The sequence below is a fragment of the Lampetra planeri genome, chromosome 40, assembly GCF_965212315.1.
Source record: "Lampetra planeri chromosome 40, kcLamPlan1.2.h2, whole genome shotgun sequence".
Classification (NCBI taxonomy): domain Eukaryota; kingdom Metazoa; phylum Chordata; class Hyperoartia; order Petromyzontiformes; family Petromyzontidae; genus Lampetra; species Lampetra planeri.
In genome coordinates this window covers 8,697,451-8,716,600 of record NC_136146.1, presented here as the reverse complement: position 1 = coordinate 8,716,600, position 19,150 = coordinate 8,697,451, and the positions used below count along the sequence as shown (strand labels likewise).

Below are 19,150 nucleotides of genomic sequence, written 5' to 3'. Positions count from 1 at the left end.
AAATCTCAACGTGCCCCTCTAAATCTCACCGTGCCCCTCTAAATCTCAACGTGCCCCTCTAAATCTCCCCGTGCACCTCTAAATCTCCCCGTGCCCCTCTAAATCTCAACGTGCCCCTCTAAATCTCAACGTGCCCCTCTAAATCTCAACGTGCCCCTCTAAATCTCAACGTGCCCCTCTAATTCTCCCCGTGCCCCTCTAAATCTCAACGTGCCCCTCTAAATCTCCCCGTGCCCCTCTAAATCTCAACTTGCCCCTCTAAATATCCCCGTGCCCCTCTAAATCTCATCGTGCCCCTCTAAATCTCAACGTGCCCCTCTAAATCTCCCCGTGCCCCTCTAAATCTCAACTTGCCCCTCTAAATCTCAACGTGCCCCTCTAAATCTCCCCGTGCCCCTCTAAATCTCAACTTGCCCCTCTAAATCTCAACGTGCCCCTCTAAATCTCCCCGTGCACCTCTAAATCTCCCCGTGCCCCTCTAAATCTCAACGTGCCCCTCTAAATCTCAACGTGCCCCTCTAAATCTCAACGTGCCCCTCTAAATCTCAACGTGCCCCTCTAAATCTCAACGTGCCCCTCTAATTCTCCCCGTGCCCCTCTAAATCTCAACGTGCCCCTCTAAATCTCCCCGTGCCCCTCTAAATCTCATCGTGCCCCTCTAAATCTCAACGTGCCCCTCTAAATCTCCCCGTGCCCCTCTAAATCTCAACTTGCCCCTCTAAATCTCAACGTGCCCCTCTAAATCTCCCCGTGCCCCTCTAAATCTCAACTTGCCCCTCTAAATCTCAACGTGCCCCTCTAAATCTCAACGTGCCCCTCTAAATCTCAACGTGCCCCTCTAAATCTCAACGTGCCCCTCTAAATCTCAACGTGCCCCTCTAATTCTCCCCGTGCCCCTCTAAATCTCAACGTGCCCCTCTAAATCTCCCCGTGCCCCTCTAAATCTCAACTTGCCCCTCTAAATCTCCCCGTGCCCCTCTAAATCTCATCGTGCCCCTCTAAATCTCAACGTGCCCCTCTAAATCTCCCCGTGCCCCTCTAAATCTCAACTTGCCCCTCTAAATCTCAACGTGCCCCTCTAAATCTCCCCGTGCCCCTCTAAATCTCAACTTGCCCCTCTAAATCTCAACGTGCCCCTCTAAATCTCCCCGTGCACCTCTAAATCTCCCCGTGCCCCTCTAAATCTCAACGTGCCCCTCTAAATCTCAACGTGCCCCTCTAAATCTCAACGTGCCCCTCTAAATCTCAACGTGCCCCTCTAAATCTCAACGTGCCCCTCTAATTCTCCCCGTGCCCCTCTAAATCTCAACGTGCCCCTCTAAATCTCCCCGTGCCCCTCTAAATCTCATCGTGCCCCTCTAAATCTCAACGTGCCCCTCTAAATCTCCCCGTGCCCCTCTAAATCTCAACTTGCCCCTCTAAATCTCAACGTGCCCCTCTAAATCTCCCCGTGCCCCTCTAAATCTCAACTTGCCCCTCTAAATCTCAACGTGCCCCTCTAAATCTCCCCGTGCCCCTCTAAATCTCATCGTGCCCCTCTAAATCTCAACGTGCCCCTCTAAATCTCCCCGTGCCCCTCTAAATCTCCCCGTGCCCCTCTAAATCTCAACGTGCCCCTCTAAATCTCCCCGTGCCTCTCTAAATCTCAACGTGCCCCTCTAAATCTCAACGTGCCCCTCTAAATCTCAACGTGCCCCTCTAAATCTCAACGTGCCCCTCTAAATCTCAACGTGCCCCTCTAAATCTCAACGTGCCCCTCTAAATCTCCCCGTGCCCCTCTAAATCTCCCCGTGCCCCTCTAAATCTCAACGTGCCCCTCTAAATCTCCCCGTGCCCCTCTAAATCTCAACGTGCCCCTCTAAATCTCCCCGTGCCCCTCTAAATCTCCACGTGCCCCTCTAAATCTCAACGTGCCCCTCTAAATCTCCCCGTGCCCCTCTAAATCTCAACGTGCCCCTCTAAATCTCAACGTGCCCCTCTAAATGTCAACGTGCCCCTCTAAATCTCCCCGTGCCCCTCTAAATCTCAACGTGCCCCTCTAAATCTCAACGTGCCCCTCTAAATCTCAACGTGCCCCTCTAAATCTCAACGTGCCCCTCTAAATCTCAACGTGCCCCTCTAAATCTCAACGTGCCCCTCTAAATCTCAACGTGCCCCTCTAAATCTCAACGTGCCCCTCTAAATCTCAACGTGCCCCTCTAAATCTCAACGTGCCCCTCTAAATCTCAACGTGCCCCTCTAAATCTCAACGTGCCCCTCTAAATCTCAACGTGCCCCTCTAAATCTCAACGTGCCCCTCTAAATCTCCCCGTGCCCCTCTATATCTCCCCGTGCCCCTCTAAATCTCAACGTGCCCCTCTAAATCTCAACGTGCCCCTCTAAATCTCAACGTGCCCCTCTAAATCTCAACGTGCCCCTCTAAATCTCAACGTGCCCCTCTAAATCTCAACGTGCCCCTCTAAATCTCAACGTGCCCCTCTTAATTTCCCCGTGCCCCTCTAAATCTCAACGTGCCCCTCTAAATCTCAACGTGCCCCTCTAAATCTTAACGTGCCCCTCTAAATCTCCCCGTGCCCCTCTAAATCTCAACGTGCCCCTCTAAATCTCAACGTGCCCCTCTAAATCTCAACGTGCCCCTCTAAATCTCAACGTGCCCCTCTAAATCTCAACGTGCCCCTCTAAATCTCAACGTGCCCCTCTAAATCTCAACGCGCCCCTCTAAATTTCCCCGTGCCCCTCTAAATCTCAACGTGCCCCTCTAAATCTCCCCGTGCCCCTCTAAATTTCCCCGTGCCCCTCTAAATCTCAACGTGCCCCTCTAAATCTCCCCATGCCCCTCTATATCTCCCCGTGCCCCTCAAAATCTCAACGTGCCCCTCTAAATCTCAACGTGCCCCTCTCAATCCCCACCACGAGGGAGAAGCACAAACAGACCGACAAAAGCTGCCCGCGTTGAAACGGCCGCACACCGCAAGGGGCCTGAAAACTCGATCTACCTGCACAAGAACACGGGCTAAAGCCGTGTGGGCTGACAGATGGGGGGTTAGGGGCCGTTCATAAATGACGTCACGCACCTAGAGGGGGGGATTCAGGCATTTGTGATGGGAGGGGGGTTTGAGAAATGTGACATCACATCAAAATGCGCAACTTTAAATAAATATAAACGCGTTCTATTAATTAAATATACGTTTTGATAAATGTTTTCTCCTACAACATCAGAGTGCAGCGCCACATTAAATACGCACTACAATGACAATAGTTTAAAGCGATTTGAAGCATGTTTTATTTTTGGGGGGGGGGGCAGAGCTTTGTGACGTCATATTTGAGGGGGGGGGGTCTGACTTTTTGTGACGCCGTGTGACGAGGGGGTGGGAGTCAAAAATCGTCCAAAATCGCGTGACGTCATTTACGGACGGCCCCTGAGGAACTGCAGCCCGGTGCGCTAACCACTGCGCCACCGCTCCCCCCCACAACCACAACCACCACCAGCTTTGGGCTGCCACCCGAAATGGACGTCTCGATGACCTGCGAGTGCCACCGGCTTCATCGCAGCGTGGCGCTTCCAGACGCGGCCGTCTGGAACGCTGCTCCCTTTGCGATGTTGGGAAGCCACTGGGAGATTGCGGAACTTTTATAATCATCATCGAGATTGACAAACTCATTTCTTTAGAACAGCCTCATTTGCCAGAAGAAAAAAAATTATAATTGTTTTTTTACTCTTTTATCTGGCAACAAATTTGACACCTTTTTTACAAGGAGTCATGTTTGCATAGACCACAATACCTGCAGTCATAACGCAAACAAAAAACATAACTCTGATCATGTATGCTGCAGGTATTGTGGTCTATGCAAACATGACTCCTTGTAAAAAAGTTGTCAGTTTTGTTGCCAGATTAAAGGGTAAAGAACCAATTATCAGCCGATTGTGTATTTAGTTTGTCTTTCCCCCGCACCTCCGATTACGTACGGTGCGAAAGAAGTGCTATAAACAACATCGACTCACACAGAGATCCATAGACTCAGAGAAACCCATAGACTCACACAAATAACCATAGACTCACAGAGACCCATAGACTTACATAGCAGAGATCCAGACGCACAGAGATCCATAGACTCACGGAGACCCATAGACTCACATAGCAGAGACCCATAGACTCACAGAGACCCATACACTCACAGAGACCCATACACTCACACAGATGCGCATAGACTTACATAGCAGAGATCCAGACGCACAGAGATCCATAGACTCACAGAGACCCATAGACTCACACAGACCCATAGACTCACACAAATAACCATAGACTCACATAGCAGAGATCCATAGACTCACAGAGACCCATAGACTCACACAAATAACCATAGACTCACACAGATGCGCATAGACTTACATAGCAGAGATCCAGACGCACAGAGATCCATAGACTCACAGAGACCCATAGACTCACACAGACCCATAAACTCACATAGCAGAGACCCATAGACTCACTCAAATAACCATAGACTCACACAGATACACATAGACTTACATTGTGCGTCTGGATCTCTTCCGAGATCCAGACTCACCGAGACCCATAGACTCACTCAAATAACCATAGACTCACACAGATACACATAGACTTACATTGTGCGTCTGGATCTCTGCCGAGATCCATAGACTCACCGAGACCCATAGACTCACTCAAATAACCATAGACTCACACAGATACCCATAGACTTACATAGCAGAGATCCATAGACGCACAGAGACCCATAGACTCACGGATACGTCATCAGCCAGTAGGGGGCGATAGTTGCTGCTGTGCGCGGAACCTGTGGTGTCATTTCTTTGAAAACTTAGGTCAGTGTTCACTTTTTCGAGGTGGGGCACTTTCGCCGATAAGACATCATCAGTAGTGTGGCGAGGGCTGCCACACATTTGAAAGCATTGTTGGGTTTCACAGCAGCACGATGATGATGATGACAATGGGGGGGGGGGGGTGTTTTCACTCTTTGTGTATTGTCGGTGGGGGCCGCGGGTCAAGAGCCGCACTAGAGGCCACGGGGGGGCACCGGGGGGGCCCCTTGGTGGCCCCTTGGAGGCCTTGCGATGAAGAGCGCCGACTGCGGACCCCTGACGGCCGCACACAGTCGCCAAACTCTTGCGGATGGTGCCACGGGATTTGTAGCGTCCCACTCGCGAGCGAAGCGGGTCTCTCTCTCGCTCCGCGGTAAAACCTGCGGTATTACATCGGAGCGGCCGCTGGATTTGGAACCACGATCCCTCTGCAACTTGCGGGCGTGCGACAACGACGACGCGTCGCTCGTCGCACTCGTGCCCAAGCTTCGATGTTGATCGGATTGTTTCAAATCGGCAAGACGGACCCCACTGGAGTGGCTTTGCAATGTCCATCATCAACTCTCGGCACTCCACAACACTCCGCCCCCCCCCCACACACTTTCACGGTTTCTCTTCTCAAATTCCACACGGCTTTTCCCACGGTAGTGAGATGTTAATTACCTCGCCTGGTATGCAGGAGGTCGTGGGTTCGATCCCGGCCCTAAAGCCGGTTGTAAATTTGGAGTTTGCATGTTGTCTCCGTGGTCGCGTGGATTTTTCTCCGGTTGTTGCCCGCCACATTTAGAGCCAACGTGCGTGTCGAGCTGTTCTACATGTCCACGTGATAAGAAGCCACTACACGTTAAGTTAACATTTGTGGCAGCCAGGTCGCTTCTCAAGAAGAGCTACATATCTCAGTGAGACCTTACCTGGTCAAATAAGATAGTTTAGTTTCGTTCACAACGCGTTCGCGTGGCGTTTGTTCTGGGTCTTCCGGTTTTTCCCCTCCACGTGTAGAATCAACATCCACGCATTTAGAGCATTTGGCTGCTATACGTGTCCACGCGACGATAAGCCCCACTTCATTGAGCTGTCATTTGTGACCGCCAGGTCGCTTCCCAAAAATAGCTCTGTGGGCCTTACAACTCCTGGTGTAAAAAAACAAGGTCATGGTCTTGTCTCACAACGCACGCAACTTCTCCTCGAGCTGTCGAGCTACGGGACCCTCCCTCCTCCACCCACGGCATCGCAAAGTTGCATTCGTCAACCGCAGCGTGACGACGCGTCACGGTACATCAATTACAGCTTTTATTTATTTTATACAAAGACGGGCGGATACAAACGTACAAACGCTTCGTGCTTCTCAATTCGTCAATTCGACCTCGACCCCCCTCCCCTCCGAGCACCCCCCCCCCCGGTCCCCGACGGCACCACGGTGGCGTGGGGAGCTTGAACCGGCGTCGCGACGTGAAATGAAGCGGACGTGCCGAGCGACCGCATCGTCGTCGTCGTCATCGACTCCGCGGCCTCGCGCGATACATCGTTAATTTCTCTCTCTCGTTACGATGATTCCCCCCCCCCACCGCCCCCCCCCTCTCTCTCTCTCTCTCGTTACGATCATTCCCCCCACCGCACCCCCCACCCCCTCTCTCTCTCTCGCGCTTCGCGGACGTGTGAGATTCGGGTTGCGGTATTAACTTGGCACGTGCGGAAAAAATACATTCTGGGAGCCAGATGCCGATGTCGAGGTTCTGTTAACCACGACGAGAGAGGTGCTTCTGAGAGAGAGAAGAGAGGAGAGAGTTCGTGTCACTTTTGCTGTTCCTCCTCTGGTGAAAGGAACGCAGAGAGGCTACCCACGTGGTTTGACGACACATACGGTGCCCCCGTGGCCACTCGAGATGAGATGAACTTTGTGAGATCGTGCCTCGTGCGCAGGTGCCGCCGGCCTGCGGATTGTTGCGGCGTCGTGGCACCGTGAAGGGGCGACCCCCCCTACACCCTACACCCCCCCCCATCCCCCCCTCCATCCAGCAGTCCATTGACGGAAGACCGACGGGGGGGGGGCAAGCTCCTCGCGTCACCAGCGACTCGGCGACGCGTCTGGCGGCGTTGTGCGAGGTGCGCGTGGAGGGAATTCTTGGGGAAGAGATGATAAAAGTGGCGGCGGTGGCAGCGGAGGGACCCCCCCCCTCCCATATCTGCGCTCCGCGGGTTACACGCCGGCTGTCGCCCGCCAAGCGCACCGGCGGGAACATCGCGGCGACGGCCGCCCAGGACGGCCGCGTCCCTCCTTGCACCCACACGCTTCCTTCGCGAGTCCCGGCGCACGCTGCTGTCGAAGGCTTGTGGGCGATCGGATCCGGCTTGGGTCAGGCGCTGCTTTGCGTGGGCGTGGTGGCGGCGGCGGCGGCGGCGGCAAGCGTGGACTGGGCGGAGAGGGATCGCCGCTGGAACTCGCCGGATGACGATGCTGGCGCAGGGTTTCCATGGGCAAGGCGGACGCGAGCCGGGTTCGGAAGCAGCGAGATTCCGCCCCGGGACGTTGCCGCACACGCACAACGGGACGGTGACGAGGCGGTCACCACTATCCAATCACGGGAGTCCTGGGGCCCGGCAGGATAACCGGGAAGCGAATAAGACGAGGCCCGCGGTGCCGCGTGGCGAACGCTCGGGGGGGGGGGGGGGGGGGGGAAAATCGGTGCTCGGCACGCGGCCCATCACAAGACGACCACCACCCGGCGGGGGGGGGGGGCCCCTCCGCCGTGGGGTTTGGAAAACCAGCGTCCGCGCCATCGGCGTTCTCGCCGGGAATCCTCCTGATGTCGGCGCCGTCGCCGGGGTCTCCACAGCTATTGAGTGCGGCGCTTGGCGTGGGTGGGCGCTTGGCGTGGGTGGGCGCTTGGCGTGGGTGGGTGGGCGGTGCGGCGTGGGTGGCCGCGTCAGTGCCCGGTCGGTGGGTTGTCGCGCATCGCCGTGCGGAACCGGTCGGCGAGCTGCCCCGTGGCGTCCTCCTTCAGGGCCTCCGCGATCTGACGGCAAAGCCGGCGGCGGGGGCGGCGGCAATGCAGCGAGGTCAACGACAACAATAACGACAACGGCGGTGCTCGTGTGCCCGTGTGCTCGTGTGCTCGAGTGCGCAGAGGGAGGGGTACCTTCTCGTAGTACTTGTCCGCGTACTTGTACAGCTCGTACAGAGCCCCGCGCATGTCCAGCTCGCTCGTGTACGTCTGGGGCGACACGCGACGGCGCACATCACGATTACCGCTCGCTCACTCTCGTCGCAGAGAGAGACAGAAAGAGAGACAGAGACACACAGAGAGAGAGACAGACAGAGAGGGAGAGAGGGAGAGAGACACAGAGAGACACACAGAGAGAGACACACAGAGACAGAGAGACAGAGATAAACACAGGGAGACAGAGATAAACACAGAGAGACAGAGACACACAAACAGACAGAGAAACAGAGACACGGAGGCGCCAGGAGGAGGAGTAGGAACCGCAGACGAGTGGGAAGGCAGCAGCAGCCACGTGGTGGTGAGCCAGTGTCAGATCCCCCCCCTTCCTAATGCTCTGCGGTCCTCTATATATAAAGTTGCTATCGGTCAATCAACCATTTCCCGTTCCGAGACGACGCAAGTTGCTGGGTGGCTCCTCCCCCGGGTCCCCCCCCACCCCCCCCCCCCCGGTCACCGCTGCATCTCGGGAACGCGTAAGCGGCTCGCCGTTTACTTTATTGAGGCGTGGCAGCGGCGCCGGCACCAGCTGCCAACGCCGCCGCCCGCCAACAAGGAACTTGTGGCCAAAACGTGCGGCTGCTTTAGTGACCAGACTAACATAACAACTCGATACGATGCACACACTAAGCCTCGATAAATCCCATAGCCAAATCCCATAGCCAAATCCCACAGCCAAATCCCACAGCCAAATCCCATAGCCAAATCCCACAGCCAAATCCCACAGCCAAATCCCACAGCCAAATCCCATAGCCAAATCCCATAGCCAAATCCCACAGCCAAATCCCACAGCCAAATCCCACAGCCAAATCCCACAGCCAAATCCCATAGCCAAATCCCACAGCCAAATCCCACAGCCAAATCCCACAGCCAAATCCCACAGCCAAATCCCACAGCCAAATCCCACAGACAAATCCCACAGCCAAATCCCATAACCAAATCAAGCAACGCATCCCCGCCACATTTACCTCTCCACGTAAAACAGGGGGAGGGGGGGAGGGGGGTGTTGTATTATTATTATTGTGGCGCGGCCTTCACCAGCGTCGCCGGTTCATCGACGCGAACATCGAACCCTCCGCTGGTCGCCCACGCAGACCACGTGGGTGGGTGGGGGGTGGGTGAGAGGGTGGGGGGTGGGTGAGAGGGTGGGGGGTGGGTGGGGGGTGGGTGAGAGGGTGGGGGGTGGGTGAGGGTGGGGGGTGGGTGAGAGGGTGGGGGGTGGGGTGGGTGAGAGGGTGGGGGGTGGGTGAGAGGGTGGGGGTGGATGAGAGGGTGGGGGGTGGGTGAGAGGGTGGGGGGTGGGTGAGAGGGTGGGGGGTGGGTGAGAGGGTGGGGGGTGGGTGAGAGGGTGGGGGGTGGGTGAGAGGGTGGGGCCCACTCACGCAGGACTGCCTGTTGAGCCACGAGTTCATGTCCTGGTCGCTCACGGGCACCATCTGTGCCACGTCGTCGTAGTACCGCTCCACCATCTTGCGGAACTGCGGCAGCTCCTTGGCGAAGAGGAGACGGCGCGTGGGGGCTTCCTGGGGGTTGGGGTCACGTGGGGGGGGGGGGTGGGGGGTTCAGGAGTCACAGGGCAGAGGTCGTGGGGTCAGGACGTGTTCCCGTGTAAAACCGCGCAGGGTGGGGGGGGGGAGTTGCAGCGGCAATTCTCTGCAGCTGCTGCGTGAACTCTGTGCACGGTGTAGAACGGGTTCACGGCCTCAAGTGGGCTTTGCCTGCTAGGCTGGGGATGGTTTAGTTTGCCTTTTTGGGCGATTTGTGTTCGCCTTTCCTGCACTTCGCACTGCAATCGTGTTTCCGTGCCGTGTTTGTTGTTGTTGTTGTTGCAATGCTTTGCCCCTGACTGGACATCCGTGAAAAAGAGAGATTTATATCCTCATCGGATTCCTCCTCCGGTATAAATACAGATTGTGATGATTCTGCAGGTGGCGGGGGGCCTTGCCACACCACTCCGGCCATGGGGGGATTCGTTTCACCATACTTCACCGGCGCTGGTTAGTCCGGGTTGGTGGAGTGGGCGGTGGGGTGAAGGGGAGTCACCGGTTCACATGTGTTGGACACTCGGCAGGCACCTGCCAAGTCCATCAGAAGACTGCTCGAGCGTGAGGAGCGTCGCCTGTGGGTGGCCTCATAAAGACGCCCGTGCTGGATGCTGCGCAGGCCCAACGCTTTCAAATGAAACCACTTGGACATCACGTCACGTCGTCGCGGTGCGCACCGCCTCGGCCGCACCGCCGCCAGAGGATTTGGCTGTTCGTGAATTTCCACGCGATGATGACGACGATGACGATGATGACGACGATGATGACGACGATGACGATGATGACGACGATGATGATGACGATGATGATGACGACGATGACGATGATGACGATGATGACGATGGTGACGACGATGATGACGATGACGATGATGACGATGATGATGACAATGATGATGATGACGATGATGATGATGACGATGATGACGATGATGATGACGATGATGACGATGATGATGACGATGATGATGATGATGACGATGAGCCACTTCGTTGGGCTGTCGTTTGTGACTGCCAGGTCACTTCGGAAAAAGAGCTACGCAGCTCAGTGGGGCTTGAAAAAAGAAATAGTTGAAGAGTGCACGCTCACCACTCACCACTCACCACAGAGCGCACACTCACCACTCACTACTCACCGCTCACCGTGCGTGGCTTGATAACCGGACACAGGGAGCGTTTGATCAGCGCTCGCCACTCATCGTTCGCTCACCACGCTCGGTAAACACTCAACAACAACCGCCGCCATTCGTCGCCACGGCACCTTGAGGCCACGTGAAGTGTATGTGTGTGTGCGCATGTTGTGAACTCGTGTGTGTGTGTGTAGACTCGCGTGTTGTAAACGCGTGTGTGTGTGTAGACTCCAGAGGTGGGACAAAGTCATTGTTATGCAAGTCCAAGTCGAGTCGCAAGTCATCAAATTCATGACTCGAGTCTGACTCGAGTCCAAGTCACATGACTCGAGTCCACATCTCATAGGTGGGACAAAGTCATTGTTATGCAAGTCCAAGTCGAGTCGCAAGTCATCAAATTCATGACTCGAGTCTGACTCGAGTCCAAGTCACATGACTCGAGTCCACACCTCTGGTAGACTCGCATGTTGTGAACTCCTGTGTGTGTGTGTGTAGACTCGCGTGTTGTGAACTCGTGTGTGTGTGTGTGCGTGTTGTGAACTCGTGTGTGTGTGTGTGTAGACTCGCGTGTTGTAAACGCGTGTGTGTGTGTAGACTTGCGTGTTGTGAACTCGTGTGTGTGTGTGTGTAGACTCGCGTGTTGTGAACTCGTGTGTGTGTGTGTGTGTGCGTGTTGTGAACTCGTGTGTGTGTGTGTGTGTGTGCGTGTTGTGAACTCGTGTGTGCGTGTGTAGACTCGCGTGTTGTGAACTCGTGTGTGTGTGTGTGCGTGTTGTGAACTCGTGTGTGTGTGTGTGTGCGTGTTGTGAACTCGTGTGTGTGTGTGTGCGTGTTGTGAACTCGTGTGTGCGTGTGTAGACTCGCGTGTTGTGAACTCGTGTGTGTGTGTGTAGACTCGCGTGTTGTGAACTCGTGTGTGTGTGTGTGTGTTGTGAACTCGTGTGTGTGTGTGTGCGTGTTGTGAACTCGTGTGTGCGTGTGTAGACTCGCGTGTTGTGAACTCGTGTGTGTGTGTGTGTGCGTGTTGTGAACTCGTGTGTGTGTGTGTGTGTGTGCGTGTTGTGAACTCGTGTGTGTGTGTGTGCGTGTTGTGAACTCGTGTGTGTGTGTGTAGACTCGCGTGTTGTGAACTCGTGTGTGTGTGTAGACTCGCGTGTTGTGAACTCGTGTGTGTGTGTGTGCGTGTTGTGAACTCGTGTGTGTGTGTGCATGTTGTGAACTCGTGTGTGCATGTGTAGACTCGCGTGTTGTGAACTCGTGTGTGTGTGTGTGTGTGCGTGTTGTGAACTCGTGTGTGTGTGTGTGTGTGCGTGTTGTGAACTCGTGTGTGCGTGTGTAGACTCGCGTGTTGTGAACTCGTGTGTGTGTGTGTAGACTCGCGTGTTGTGAACTCGTGTGTGTGTGTGTGCGTGTTGTGAACTCGTGTGTGTGTGTGCATGTTGTGAACTCGTGTGTGCGTGTGTAGACTCACATGTTGTGAACTCGTGTGTGTGTGTGTAGACTCGCGTGTTGTGAACTCGTGTGTGTGTGTGTGCGTGTGTGTGTGCGGGTGTTGTGGATGCGTGTGTGTGTGTGTGTAGACTCGCGTGTTGTGAACTCGTGTGTGTGTGTGTGTGCGTGTTGTGAACTCGTGTGTGCGTGTGTAGACTCGCGTGTTGTGAACTCGTGTGTGTGTGTGTGTGCGTGTTGTGAACTCGTGTGTGCGTGTGTAGACTCGCGTGTTGTGAACTCGTGTGTGTGTGTGTGTGCGTGTTGTGAACTCGTGTGTGTGTAGACTCGCGTGTTGTGAACTCGTGTGTGTGTGTGTGCGTGTTGTGAACTCGTGTGTGTGTGCGCGTGTTGTGAACTCGTGTGTGTGTGTGTGTGCGTGTTGTGAACTCGTGTGTGCGTGTGTAGACTCGCGTGTTGTGAACTCGTGTGTGTGTGTGCGCGTGTTGTGAACTCGTGTGTGTGTGTGCGCGTGTTGTGAACTCGTGTGTGTGTGTGTAGACTCGCGTGTTGTGAACTCGTGTGTGTGTGTGTGCACGTGTTGTGAACTCGTGTGTGTGTGTGTAGACTCACGTGTTGTGAACTCGTGTGTGTGTGTGTGTGTGCGCGTGGTGTGAACTCGTGTGTGTGTGTGCGCGTGTTGTGAACTCGTGTGTGTGTGTGTAGACTCGCGTGTTGTGAACTCGTGTGTGTGTGTGTGTGTAGACTCGCGTGTTGTGAACTCGTGTGTGTGTGTGTGCACGTGTTGTGAACTCGTGTGTGTGTGTGTGCGCGTGTTGTGAACTCGTGTGTGCGTGTGTAGACTCGCGTGTTGTGAACTCGTGTGTGTGTGTGTGCGCGTGTTGTGAACTCGTGTGTGTGTGTGTGTGTGCACGTGTTGTGAACTCGTGTGTGTGTGTGTGTGTAGACTCACGTGTTGTGAACTCGTGTGTGTGTGTGCGCGTGTTGTGAACTCGTGTGTGCGTGTGTAGACTCGCGTGTTGTGAACTCGTGTGTGTGTGTGCGCGTGTTGTGAACTCGTGTGTGTGTGTGTGTAGACTCACGTGTTATGAACTCGTGTGTGTGTGTGTAGACTCGCGTGTTGTGAACTCGTGTGTGTGTGTGTGCGCGTGTTGGGAATTCGTGTGTGCGTGTGTAGACTCGCGTGTTGTGAACTCGTGTGTGTGTGTGTGTAGACTCGCGTGTTGTGAACTCGTGTGTGTGTGTGTAGACTCGCGTGTTGTGAACTCGTGTGTGTGTGTGTAGACTCGCGTGTTGTGAACTCGTGTGTGCGTGTGTAGACTCACATGTTGTGAACTCGTGTGTGTGTGTGTAGACTCGCGTGTTGTGAACTCGTGTGTGTGTGTGTGCGTGTTGTGAACTCGTGTGTGTGTGCGTGTGTGCGGGTGTTGTGGATGCGTGTGTGTGTGTGTAGACTCGCGTGTTGTAAACTCGTGTGTGTGTGTGCATGTTGTGAACTCGTGTGTGTGTGTGTGCGGGTGTTGTGGATGCGTGTGTGTGTGTGTGTAGACTCGCATGTTGTGAACTCGTGTGTGTGCGCGTGTTGTGGACGCGTGATGTGCATTGTTTATAGTTCAGTTTATTTTTAGTCTTTTATCAAATTAGAAAAAAAATGTATATGTTCTTGTTCGTTTTGACCCCTGCTCTAGCCGCCCCCCCCCCCCCGCCCCCACCTTGGTGATCTTGTAGACCCCTGCTCTAGCCACCCCCCCCGCCCCCACCTTGGTGATCTTGTAGACCTCCGGCGAGCAGGCGTCCATGAAGGTCTGCGAGATGATGTCTAGCGATGAGCGCACCACCTCCGACACCTCCACGTCGAACACCAGCTGCGGGTCCTTGAGCAGCAGCGTCCAGAACCGCAGCAGCAGGCTGAGGGGGCAGCAGCAGCGGTGCCCAGGGGCAGTCAAGGGGCAGTCAAGGGGCAGGAGGGGTGGGGGGGGGGGTTAGCGGTGACGCGAGAGAGAATTCGCTCGCGCGAGACCGCAAGTCAAGTTTTGAGTTGGTATTGTTGAATTTTGTTGAGAGCTCGGGAGACACAGGATAGAGTCCCATCGCAAGAGTGAGTGAATGAGTGCTTGGTTGGGTGAGTTAGAGGATGGGAGAGATGGTGGGTGAGTGAGTATGTGAGCGCCTGGGTGGGTGGGTGAGTGAATGAGTGATTGGGTGGGTGAGTGAGAGGATGGGAGAGATGGTGGGTGGGTGAGTATGTGAGCGCCTGGGTGGGTGGGTGAGTGAGTATATGAGCGACTGGGTGGGTGGGTGAGTGAATGAGTAATTGGGTGGGTGAGTGAGAGGATGGGAGAGAGGATGGGAGAGATGGTGGGTGGGTGAGTATATGAGCGAGTGATTGAGTGGGTGAGTGAGAGGATGGGAGAGATGGTGGGCGAGTGAGTATGTGAGCGACTGGATGGGTGGGTGAATGAGTGAGAGGATGGGAGAGAATAATCGCACTAAACACAAATCAACGTTGAACACTAAACTCCCCGTAGCGCAAAGTCGGCTCGAGCAGATTTATTTCGAAGGCCGATCACCGCAAAAATGACAAATACCAAACGTTCAAGAGCACCAGGAGCGGGTCACGGGACAACGTTGCCCGAATAAACCACGGAGGATCCCTCAGCTGCTCACTCGAGCCACGAGGCGCGCGGCGGTGACGGACGCTTGCGACGACGATCGTCGTCGTGCGAGACTTCTACCCCCCCCGCCTCCCCCCCTGCCCCACCCCCCCGCCTCTCCCCCTGCCCCCCCCCCCCGCCTCCCCCAGCACACCCCGGGTCGCACGCACCAGTTGCTCTTCCAGATGCGCAGGACGTCGCTGTTGACGTCGTAGCGCTCGGCCTGCGTGTCCAGGAAGTCCAGGAAGTACTTGACTCCGTGAGGCACGGCGCAGTCCGTGCTCAGGATGCCCCGGAACACGCGCTCCACCATCTCTTGCAGCGCCGTCTGTGGGCCCCCGGCGGGCAGGGCGAGAATCGCAGCGTGAGTGGGAGGGGCAGGGGAGGGGCAGCGGAGGGCAGCGCAGATGCATGGCGCCAATGAGAGGGGCAGGGCAGAGGAGGTGCTGTCCACCCACCCCCTCGTGCGCCGTGCCGGCCTTCGTAGGTGCTGCTCGCTACTAACAGCACTTGCCCCAACAGTCCGTTCAGGCTATACGGGGGGGGATCTTTGTCTTTGTGTGTGTGTGTGTACGCTGGCACGGGTGGGTGGGTGGGTGGGTGGGCGCTTCTGCCAGTCGTCTCAGCCCGTCAACCCACGGCACCCGGCTGGGCGCTGCTCCGTGACCTCCTCGTCAGCGAGCCTTCCGCACCCTCACGCGGCGGACACCTCAAAAGTGCACAAAGACAAAGATCCCCCGCGTAGCCTTGACGGACCGTTGGGGCAAAAGCGCTGTTAACGAGCAGCGCCGATCAAAGGTGCGCACCTAGCCTGGCGCAAGCGCCGCGGTGACATCGCACCACTCCGTGGCGAATGTCGGTTGTTGTCGATGTGATGGTGGTGGTGGTGGTAGTGGCAACGTGGGTGGGTTGGTGATGAGAGTCGGTGCAATAACCCGTGACTTCGTGGTGGTGATGTGGGCAGGTTCTCCGATTGTGTTGTTGTTGTGGGTTTTACTCTCCAACACACAAGCGGTTAGTGCTGAACTAGCGACGAATTGGCACGTTCTGTTTACGTGACAACCCTTGCTAATTTGCCGTGTCGGGTGGTGGCGGGTTTCACGACTACATGTTAAACTTCCTTGCTGTGTGTGCGTGTGTGCGTGCGTGCGTGCATGTGTGCGTGTGTGTGCGTGCGTGTGTGCGCGTATGTGTGTGCGTGTGTGTGTGTGTGTGCGTGCCTTGACGGTGAGGAGGCGCGTCAGGTAAATCTCGGGGATGGCCATGACGTGGTCATGCTCCCGGACCAGCCTCTGCTTCTTGTCCACCTCGTCCTCGTCCGTGGCCTTGATGAGGTGGTAGGACGCGAGGCCGTCCTCCTCGTTGTGACGCAGCATCGACGTGCCTGCGGGGGGGGGGGGGCGGGGTGAGGCGACGTGACGACGACAACGCCGCACACACACCGTGCCGCTCTCACTCCCATCGCTCCCCTCCCATCGCTCCTCTCGCCGCGTCGTTGGCGCTGACGCCCAAACCGCCCGGCCCGGAACACGCCCCCCCGCCACGCGTACGTACGTACATACATACGTACATACATACGTACGTACATACGTACATACGTACGAACACGCGCGTCTCCGAGCGTGTTTGATTCCCACTCGCGGTCGACACCAGCGACGATTGTCTGAACCGGCACTGGGCCTCCCCTAGGTCGACTCAAACGAGTACCCAGTGAGGTGTGTGAACATCGCCACTGGGGAGACAAAGGCGGCCGGGCGTGGTGCTGGCCACCCACTCGATTCGTGTGCCGTGCCGGCCTTCATAGGTGCTCGCTAACGGCACTTGCCCCAACAGTCTGTTAAGGCTACACGGGGGATCTTTGTCTTTGCAGTAGTGCGGATTTCACTGTAAGCCCAACCCCAACATCTCCTGTGCGTGTGTGCGCCCGTGATGTATTTATATAAATAACGAGCTCTTTATTCAAACCAGGTGGACGGCCATCGAGACAATCAGACTTCCCTGCCACGATTATGAAACCCGCACTCTATGGATTCATCGTATCCTGTGTGTGCGTGCTTGCGTGTGTGCGTGCGTGTGTGCGTGTGTGTGCCTGTGTGTGCCTGTGCGTGCGTGCGCCTGTGTGTGTGTGCGTGTGTGTACGTACGTTCGCCCGCCAAGTGCCTGGTGTCGTGGTTCTGGTTGTACGGCCTGACGTGCCGCTGACTGCGCGGTACCAGCATCACCGTGCTGCCGTCCCACATCTGTAGTTCACACACACACACATGGACACACACACACGCACTCACTCACAGGCACTCGGGTGCACACACACACACTCACGCACTCACTCACAGGCACTCGGGTGCACACACACACACTCACGCACTCACTCACAGGCACTCGGGTGCACACACACATTCACGCACTCACTCACAGGCACTCGGGTGCACACACACACACTCACGCACTCACTCACAGGCACTCGGGTGCACACACACACACTCACGCACTCACTCACAGGCACTCGGGTGCACACACTCACACACTCACTCACAGGCACTCGAGCTCACAGGCACTCGGGCGCACTCACTCACACACGCACGCACTCACAGGCACTCGGGTGCACACACACACACTCACGCACTCACTCACAGGCACTCGGGTGCACACACACACACTCACGCACTCACTCACAGGCACTCGAGCTCACAGGCACTCGGGCGCACTCACTCACACACGCACGCACTCACTCACAGGCACTCGGGTGCACACGCACACGCACTCACTCACAGGCACTCGGGTGCACACACACACACTCACACACTCACTCACAGGCACTCGGGTGCACACGCACACACTCACACACTCACTCACAGGCACTCGGGTGCACACACACACTCACGCACTCACTCACAGGCACTCGGGCGCACACACACACACTCACGCACTCACTCACTTGCACTCGGGCGCACACACACACACACTCACTCACAGGCACTCGGGCGCACACGCACACACTCACGCACTCACTCACTTGCACTCGGGCGCACACACACACACTCACTCACTCACAGGCACTCGGGCGCACACGCACACACTCACACACACACGCACTCACTCACAGGCACTCGAGCGCACACGCACACACTCGCATACGTGCACGCGCACGCACGTATGCGGAGACACGTGCGCACGCACAAACACATAGACGCGCGTGCTTACACAAAGATCCCCTGCGTAGCCTGTAACAGACTGTAGGGGCAAGTACTGTTCACGAGCACCTATGAAGGCCGGAACGGCACGCGAGGGGGTGGGTGGCCAGCACCACGCCCGACCGCCTTTGTCTCCCCAATGGCGATGTCAACACACCCATTTGAGTCGACCTAGTTGCTCGCTAACAGCACTTGCCCCAAAAATCCGTTAAGGCTATCCGGGGGAGGGGGGTCTTTGTGTGTGTGCGTGTATGCATACGTGTGTACGTTAGTGTTCATGCGTGTGCGCGCATGTGCACGCGTGGACACGTGTGTTTGCGTCCACGTGTGCGTGCATACTTTGTTTGCCTTTGCATGTGTGTCCGTCGTGCGTTTGCGCGTACGTGTGCAAACGTGTGTGCGTGTCCGTGCGAGCGTATGTGCGCGCCTGTGCAGGTGTGTGCGTGCGTGCATCCGCGTGCGAGTGCGCACGGTTACGTGCGCGTGCGTGTGTACATGCATCCGTGTGTGCATGCGTGTGCGAGCGTGTGTGTGTGTGTACGTGCGTGTGCGTGTATGTGTGAGCGTGCTTGTGAGCGTGTGTGCGTGTTTGTGTGTGAGCGTGTGTGCGTGTGAGCGTGTGTGCGTGTGAGCGTGTGAGCGTGCGTGTGTGTGTGCGTGTGTGTGCGTGTGTGTGCGCGCGTGTGTGCGTGTGTGTGCGTGTATGTGTGAGCGTGCTTGTGAGCGTGTGTGCGTGTTTGTGTGTGAGCGTGTGAGCGTGTGTGCGTGTGAGCGTGTGTGCCTGTGAGCGTGTGTGCGTGTGTGTGCGCGTGTGTGTGTGCGAGCGTGTGAGCGTGCGTGTGTGTGTGCATGTGTGTGCGTGTGTGTGTGCGTGTGTGTGCGCGTGTGTGTGCGTGTGTGTGTGCGAGCGTGTGTGAGCGTATGTGTGCGTGCGTGTGTGAGCGTGTGTGCGTGCGTGTGCGTGCGTGTGCGTGCGTGTGCGTGCGTGTGCGTGAGCGCGTGTGAGCGCGTGTGCGTGTGCGTGTGTGCGTGCGTGCGTGTGTGCGTGTGAGCGTGCGTGTGTGCGTGTGAGCGTGCGTGCGTGCGTGTGAGCGTGCGTGTGTGTGTGAGTGTGGGTGCGCGTGTGTG

At 56.3% G+C, this 19,150-nt stretch overlaps 1 protein-coding gene across 1 annotated transcript in view; it reads right to left on the bottom strand.

The window, feature by feature from the left end:
• Positions 1 to 7,529: 7,529 nt before the first annotated feature.
• The window catches only part of LOC144731694 (plexin-B3-like), a 105,430-nt gene continuing 93,809 nt past the window's right edge, over positions 7,530 to 19,150 (bottom strand). The window contains 7 exon segments of the mRNA XM_078612871.1: positions 7,530 to 7,851; positions 7,975 to 8,049; positions 9,438 to 9,578; positions 13,938 to 14,085; positions 15,002 to 15,159; positions 16,052 to 16,215; positions 16,975 to 17,071. Coding sequence (XP_078468997.1) covers positions 7,762 to 7,851; positions 7,975 to 8,049; positions 9,438 to 9,578; positions 13,938 to 14,085; positions 15,002 to 15,159; positions 16,052 to 16,215; positions 16,975 to 17,071 — 873 coding nt within the window. The 3' untranslated portion in view covers positions 7,530 to 7,761.